This window comes from Pteropus vampyrus, unplaced genomic scaffold (genome assembly GCF_000151845.1).
Source record: "Pteropus vampyrus isolate Shadow unplaced genomic scaffold, Pvam_2.0 Scaffold16, whole genome shotgun sequence".
In the NCBI taxonomy this organism is placed as follows: Eukaryota; Metazoa; Chordata; class Mammalia; order Chiroptera; family Pteropodidae; genus Pteropus; species Pteropus vampyrus.
In genome coordinates this window covers 3,513,412-3,521,647 of record NW_011888797.1, presented here as the reverse complement: position 1 = coordinate 3,521,647, position 8,236 = coordinate 3,513,412, and the positions used below count along the sequence as shown (strand labels likewise).

The window sequence follows — 8,236 nt, the reverse complement described above, 5'->3', positions numbered from 1 at the left end:
CACAGGTTCCCGTTCTAGTTGTTTGGCCAAGGTGGAAAAAAATCACTAACTTTTCATGAGGATAAAACATGGAAACAAAGAAAAGACATAATTCTATCTTTTACCTTGTTAGTACAATAACCATTAAGTCAGTGGCACCTGTCAAGAATTAGTCTTATTACTATTCACAGCTTACAAATGTGGATAGATAGATAGATAGATAGATAGATAGATAGATAGATAGATAGATAGATAGATAGGTGACTCTCTACCAGGCTCTTTTAAGTTCTCTATGAAGTTGTCATTGAATTGTCATAAATATCTTATCAGATAGGAACTATTATTATCCTCATTTTACAGATGAGGAAATGCAGTCAAAGAAAGGTTAAGCGATTTGCCCAAGGGTTTGATCCAACTTAGGCGGTTTGGCTCTAGGGTCTGTTTTTTACATCTATTTATTACTATTCCTATTGTCATTATCCTCACTGTTATTCTGAATGTTCTTCATTTCTTTTCCCTCCTTCAAATAAACCGAGGTTGCAGGCAAGAGCTCAAGAGGAAAAATGGGGGTGTGAGGGGAGTGTGATAAAGACTCTAAGAGCTTTACCTTTGACAGTTTCACCCTCTGTTTCTGACCTTGGCCAATGTCATTGTACTGTCACGTGCTCACCTCTCTACAGAGCTTCACACTTCTCAAAGTTCTTTCAGATGTCCCATCCTGTCTCAAGGAGCTCAGGAAGTAGACAGGGAAGGGAACATTGCTCCTGTTTGACTTCTGTTCAACAGAGAGTTTCAGGATTTGCCCAAGGTTAGAAAGCTGGTTCTGAGTGTCTGAGCCAGCAGTGGAACTACTCTAATTAGTCTTAATATGCCATTTTCTTTCACTTCAGGATAGGATCAGAGTGAGTATTCCTATAATAAATTCTGAGAACACAGAAGCAGAAAATTATTTGAACTGGAGGTTAGAAGCTTGATATACCAAACTACATCTAATTACCAGCATGAATAAAATCAAATACCCTATATATAAACTTTGGAGTAGTGGGAGTCCACTAGGCTAGTTGTATAACCTCTCTGTGACTCATTTTCCAACTCTGTAAAAAGGGGAGAATAAAATACCGATTTCATAGGGTTACTATGAGGATTTGATGAATTAACATTGTCTAAAATATTTAGAACGATGCCTGGTCTATGGTATATACTCAATAAAGTGTTAGTTGCTACTGATATATAATGAGTAGTGAACAATAAAATTTATTCCTAAAAACATCTTAGTTAAGGATAAATAGGTTGTCTTTCTCTTCTAAAAGCAATTGCTTCTTTATATTTTAGAGGATCTCAATATGCTTACTTTGGAAATTTCACAACTTGATTTTTTTTCATCTTTGTAATCAGATCTGGTTTTATACAACAAACTTCTAAGCCCTAGTCTAAATAATTTTTTTCCCTCTGGATTCCTAGAATTCATTCTGATATACACTCAGGTTGCTTATATTACAGCAGTGTTCACTCTGACACCATCATATTTGCTAAGAAGGATGTTCCAATTTTCAAACTTTCGGTATTGTTTGATAGGAAGCATTGCATTTATCATAAACAGCCCAGGATTAAGAAATGCACTTTATGAAAGAAAAAAATTATCTCACTGCAGAAGCTTAACATCTGTTTGTGCAATGACCTCAATATGTAACTCTGAACCCCTTTGGTAAATTTCCTACTAATACTCTGACTGGTCTTCTTATTTGTTAGAAATAACTCTTACCAGAGGAAATTGGGCAGAAAACTTGCCAGCATATTTAACTTATTGTCCTTTAAGAAATAATACTTTGATTTTAGAGGTTCAACTTTGGCAGATAATGAAATTATCATGGTGGAACAAGCCATAGAAATAATAAATACAGTAATTCTTCTTTGCCTATTGTGTGCCTTTGCTATTCATAAATTTTAGGGCCTTAGATATTAGATACACTTACGTAAGGCCTCACGAACGGTAATTATCTTTTGGCCAAAGAAAAAGCCCAAACGAATGCTAAGCTGCATTATCGCTTGGCTTCTGACATGAGCTGATAATCAGATTTTCTTGCTTAAATCCATGGTGCTCGAACAATGCTACCCACTGTCTGTGCTTCCCGATATTACCCCTAATTAGAAAGAACAGAAACACAAATCTGAATTATTTCAAAATCTGGTTTCCATGGTCAGTGGTTTGAAGGGCTTAACTTTATTATAAATAAACCTGGCTTTATTGGCTAATGAAATCTGAAATGCGAAGCCTGGGATAGACGGAGTGTAATACTCTGATGTTTACACATCAAAATATCCAGTGTGGGCAAAGTGTTTTGTAATAAATCATTAGATAATTGAATTATGATTCCTTTGTCCAAGCACGACCTAAACCCATCACAAAGGAGAACCTGGAAGGAACTCGAGTTTGTTTTCTTTAGAGTTAATAATATTGTACCCATAGCTCTCAAGGAGGCACTGACCTTTTATTTATTTTTTCCTACTTTAGTAGTTTTTTCCTTCAATACATTGGGGCACGTAGTTATAAGTGTGTGATGGTCTGGCCCTCAGGGTATTAGTCTCAAATATTCACATTGGGCTCTTTTTGCCACATAGAATAATGTGTGAGTTGGAGTCTGAGTGAGATCTGAAAAAAATAAGATGTCAGTTGTATTTTTAGTTATGGTCTTATAAAAAGAGGGCTAACGATAAGAAAGGATGCCTGACCCCATCTGAAGGGTTAATTAATAACTAAGTGGAGAGAGTAACTTTGTTCTTTTCCTGAAAAACATCAGAAGGCTAATGCCCAGAACCACTATCACATATAAGGTGCTGCTGACAATTGTAATTTTATATATATATATATATACACATACATACACATAGCTTAAATGAGGGGGCTGGTGAGAGTGTGGATACAGAGCTCCAGTCTCCTTTGGCTCACCCTGTTGAGTCAGGACCAGGATTTATTCTCCTGCAAAGTTAAATTAGAGAGGCTCCCAACCCAGAGACACTGGGCTCAGAGTTGAGGTGGGGCCCCCAAACAGGGATTTCTTGAAATTTTAGATATTGGTCTTTGAGACTTTCAGTTGCTTCCCCTCATTGTGTTCCCAGAATGCAGTCAGCCAGGCAAATACTTCCTGGGCTGGCATTTGGGAGATTCTTTTCTGGAGAAACCAGAGAAAAGCCTGTCTCATTCTGACACTGAGGGATTCGTTATGGGGAAGGCAGGCTCACTGCCCTGCTATTGGGAAGCCCAATAGTCAACAAGCCCTGCTCAAGTGAATCCAGAGGTTGCAGTCAGCCTTCTAGTGCTTTCCTATTAAATATAAATGATTAGTCAAATTGCAAATTAGTGATGATAAGTTTTGATTTTGAGAAGAATCTGCTGATGCAACTGTTACTAAAGCTGTTAAGAGTATTATCTGGACTATGACAACACTGGGAATAAGTTTATGATAAATCATTTTGAAATAGAGATTGTAATACTTCTAGACCTGATGATTTTCGCAGAACAAGTTTTCTAAAAAGATTGAACTCTTCTTACAAATCTGTTTTGTGTAAATCTGACTTTAATTTTAAATTTAAATTTATACAATGGTATTTTCATGTTTCCTATGATATTTCCTTTAATTTATGGCTGTCTTACATGAAACCAGAGGTGGCTTAGTGATTTTCAGATACTTCAAAACACTCGTTATGCAATTTTATGAAGATCTGCCTCATCCAGTGCAAATAGGGAGGCTGGTTTCATCTTCTTACTCCGTAACTCACTACAAACACTGACAAAACCAAAATACCTTTTTATTTTAGTTGTAAGTGTTTGTCGCAACTATCATCTCTTTCATTTCTGGGATAAATAAATTACCAAGAATTTTTTGGCTCAACTAGTTGAAGAATGATGCTGGCAAAGTTTGCATCGTCCTTATCAGTACTGTCCTTATTAGAATTGATCAGTTTTACACAGAGTGAAATAAACCGTTCCACATACTGCATTTTGAACCCTCATATCACAACTATAGGTCTCTGGGCACCAAGTAAAGCAGACAGGCGAGTACAGCTCACCCAACTCAAGCTTTCTTACCAGAAAAGTCATTCAAAGCCCAAGGTAATTCATCTGTTTCATGCTGGTAATATGGCTGTGGCAACCCCAGACTCTGCCATTTCTCAGTCAAACATTGATCCTGGAAGTCTCAACAAAAGCTCATTATATCCTATTGGTTCTGAACATCAGTTCTTGTAGCCAATAGAATTTAATGTGCTGATGTGCTTGGATCTGGGCATTTATTTTACCCCTGAAGTTTGGGGTAAACCATGTGGATCAAGATTTGGAGTCATGCGGACCCTCAAACACTTGCTCCTGAAATTAGAATAAAGTCATATAATGAAAAGTGACAAATATCCTCCCCAATGGTGGTAATAGAGGCTGTAACTCTCTTTGAATGAGAAGTCAGCTTCAGATAAGAGAAGGGGTGAAGCTTTACACGTTACTCATTTGTCCCTATACTCAGTTTGTTATCTATATTGATTGGATCACAATAACTGGCTGCAGTTTATTTTACTTTAGTGGTGTATTGTCACATGGCTCAGTGGGAAGAAATTAAGGGCAGTGACCAAGGTCACATAGGGCATGATCCTACTAAATCAAATGGTAAGTAATGCTTCATGTAGAAGAAATAATGATTTTATTCTATATTGATATTTAGACCCTGGAGGTAATAGTCTAAGTGGCCATTCTCAATCACAATTCGAATATTCACTTGCAGAAATTCCATTCTTATTCTTTATTGCAAGTCTTCATGTTCACTGAAAGAATGGTTCTGGATTTCAGTAAAACCAAGTTTAAAAACTTTCTGCCAAACAATAAGGCTGTTGAGGAAATCCAAACCTTTCTTTTTGGTCTACAGTGGTATTCCATTTTCATTGTCATATGGGGACAGTATCCAGATAGAGGAGCTCCAATTTCTGTTCCTCTCTTCCCATCTCCTCTAATTACAGTTGCTGTTAGGTGTCCTGAAGCTGGTGCCTCCCTTAGAGATTGCCAAGACAGAAAGAAAATATACCTTCATTGGCTACTGTACTTACAATGGTTCTTAAAACCAAGCAAGAAAACCACAGTGATCTTGGCAAGCAAACAATTGAAAAGTACAGGTGCTGGCAGTATGCACAGCCCCAAAATCAACATGACTTGGGAAGAGAGGGGGTTGGAGAACAAAGAAAGGTGCTTTTCATTCAGAGAAATTTATTTCTTTTAAATATTTGCAATCTGCAGCCGATAGCACAGGAGGCCACTTATTTCCCCCACAAACGGGAGAGCTGGGTGGTAATGAGCAGATGCTTGAGTGGCCTGTGGCGTGAGGTGCACCATCCGTCAAGAAGATCAATATTTACTGTTCTTGTATCTTTGTGGCGAAAGTTTGCTCTTCTTAAACAAGAAAAAAAAAAGGTGGGGGTTGTGCTTTAATATATAGAGCATGGTTTTGAGTTCAGGCAGTAAATCAACTGAGAACAGCAAGGACTTCGCAGACAGGACTAAGTACCTCCTCCCTTCCCCAGTGACCACATGTTCAGTGTTTCAAGGAGTAAAATGTGTCTGGGCTCATGACATTGACAATCTTTTCTCCATTCATTCTTTTTCATCCCAGTTAAATCGTACCTTGATGAAAGATACAATATGAATGTAATACTGTATTTCAAAATGTGTTTTAAAATATAAATTAATCTGGTTCAGCTGCAGCATGTCTTATGTAGCAGAGACTGTGCTAGGCACTGGGGTGACCAAGATGGAGAAGATGGAGTCACTGCTTTAGCTTTTTGGTGCCCCAGTTTCCATAGTTTGTCCTATGTAGGTCACAGAGAGGGTCCTGTGAGATAGTGGGGAAGAGATGAATAGATGATGGCTCAGGAGAAGCCTCCTATACCACGGAAAAGATTTTATATTTTATTCTTTAGATCAAAGTGTGGTCTATGTCTTTAAGGTGCATCCAAATCATTCGGAAACTTTGTCAAAATTCAGATCCTGATTGGGCAGGTCTAGGTGGGGCTGGGAGCGGAGGCAGAAAACTTTTGTATCCAACAAGCTCCGAATGATGTTAATGATGCCGATCGATGGACACACTCTGAGTGACGCAAGTCTACTTACTATTTGTTTTAATCACCTGTGATACTTGTTAACCATGCACATTCCTGGGCCTCACCCTCAACTTCTTGAATCAAAATCTGCATTTTAGCATGTTCTCCAGGTGATTTTTATGCACGGTAAAGTTTGAGAACCACTGTTTAAATGATGGGAAGCCATCAAACACTATTAAGGAGGTGTGTGCCATATATATTATTATAGTTATTATATTGGGTTTTAGAAAGAGAATGTGAAAAGAGGATTCCACTGAGGTGAGCCGCAAGCAGGGAATGGATGGAGAAGCTAAGGCAGAAGGGCTAGAAAGGAGGAATGAGTCTGGAGGACATTGAGAGGGTGGGGGTGACAAGTCTCGGTTATGACTGGATCTGGGTGTAGACAGGGTAGGAGGATGCTCGAGTGACCTTCTAGGTTCTTACTATCCCTACTGCTCCTCTCCTTTTACAAAACCGCTTCCCTTCATTTCTCTTAGCTCATCTAAGAGCATTTCCAAAGAGACGTCAATTAAAGCCAAGCAAATTATAGAAATGAAGAAAAAGCTGACAGCAGATAAGATTTATAAAGTACACTCTTGAGCCTTCTTCAGTTAATCTCCCATACACTGTCACTGATAAGGCTGGCCTAGGTCATTCCATTTCCAGCTCACTTTCTGCTTTTTAAGAGGAATGTGTCTTCTTAAGCCTCAACCCTGCAGTTCTATCCTGCCTCCTTTGTCCGTAGTCAGAGCGAAGGGAGACTTCCTACTCTGGTTCCATCCTAGCTCCCTCTCACTCAGTTGAAAGTTTCTAGCTTGAGATACAAGCCTTTCCTCAGGACATGGGCGGGGCTGGCCTGGGTGTGGGGAATGATGGGATGAAAACCTCACCTTTCAGGTAAGATTCAATCCCTCACACAGGGGTGTTTGGGTCTCTTAGAGAGCCAGCAGGTGAACACCACCCTAAATACATAATATTCAAATAATACTATACTTGAAATAATATCTGATATCCAAATAATAATATCCAATTATATCCAAACTATAAAATTTATACACAAATGCTAATGGACAATTGATACTGATTACATGTTTACTGGATTGTTTTTAAATAAAATCTAATCAGATGCTCCTTATTTATGACTTTATTTCATATTAATTATCCAACAACTTTTTATCTCTTTCTCTTCTTTATTTTTCGGTTTGGTTATTTCGAGTTGAAAAAGCCTGACTTGAGACATCCCCACCCCACTCATAATCTTCTGACCCCCTTCCTTGTGTCCTGTCTCTCTGCCCTCTATCCACTGGCTATGCTTGGAATAACCCCAGCCCAGGAAACCACATGACTACACCCTCTCTGCTTTAATGTCGCCATGTCTCTGAAGTCATCTCTTCTGCATATAATTAGTACATCACCCTCAACATTTTTCTATTCCCTTTACCTTTTCTTATTTTTCTCCTTAGCAATAGAAATATCACCATCTGATACATTATAGATGTATTTGTTTGGTTTTCTGTCACCCCCACTAGAATGTCAATTTCATAAGGCCAAAGACTTCATATATTGTATCTTGTTTTTAGAACAGTGTCTGTGATATAGTGTAATGTGAGAAAAATCTGTTGAAGAAACAGATAAGTAATTTAATTAGCCACTTTAATGAAATATATGGGAAGGACGTGCACATATATGTCACTGGAGTCGATTGCAATTGTTTTAGGATTGTTTCATTTAAAGAATAAAGAAGCAAAAATGCTTTTAAAATATCACCCATTAGGGAAGTAAGAATTACAGGTGGCAGAGGTTATTTTTGCAGCTATAGACCTGATTTTATTTTGTGTATCTTATAGCCCAGCCCTCATCATGAGAGAACTGCTTTGCCCTGCTCCAGATTTATCGGTCACATGAAGAAATTCTCTGAATCTCTTAAATTTAGCAGTCTACGTTTTCTGCGTTATCCAGGTAAATTAAGAAATAATCCCAAGAAAGACCAAGATTTCTAAAGAAACTCTGGAATATATGTAGGTAAAAAGCATTAAAACTTTATCGAAGAACATTAGAATTGTGTTTCAAAATAGCAACAAAAGAGAATTCATTGGCTTATTAAAGTTGGAAAATCCAAGTGGTGGACTGGTTCAAAACATGG

The 8,236-nt window shown here is 38.0% G+C and overlaps 1 protein-coding gene across 1 annotated transcript in view; it reads left to right on the top strand.

Moving 5' to 3' along the window:
* The window catches only part of CUNH12orf42 (chromosome unknown C12orf42 homolog), an 86,688-nt gene that overhangs the window by 25,800 nt on the left and 52,652 nt on the right, over positions 1-8,236 (top strand). Inside the window, exon 3 of the mRNA XM_011354416.1 lies at positions 7,941-8,052. Coding sequence (XP_011352718.1) covers positions 7,941-8,052 — 112 coding nt within the window. The remainder of the gene's footprint in view (positions 1-7,940; positions 8,053-8,236) is intronic.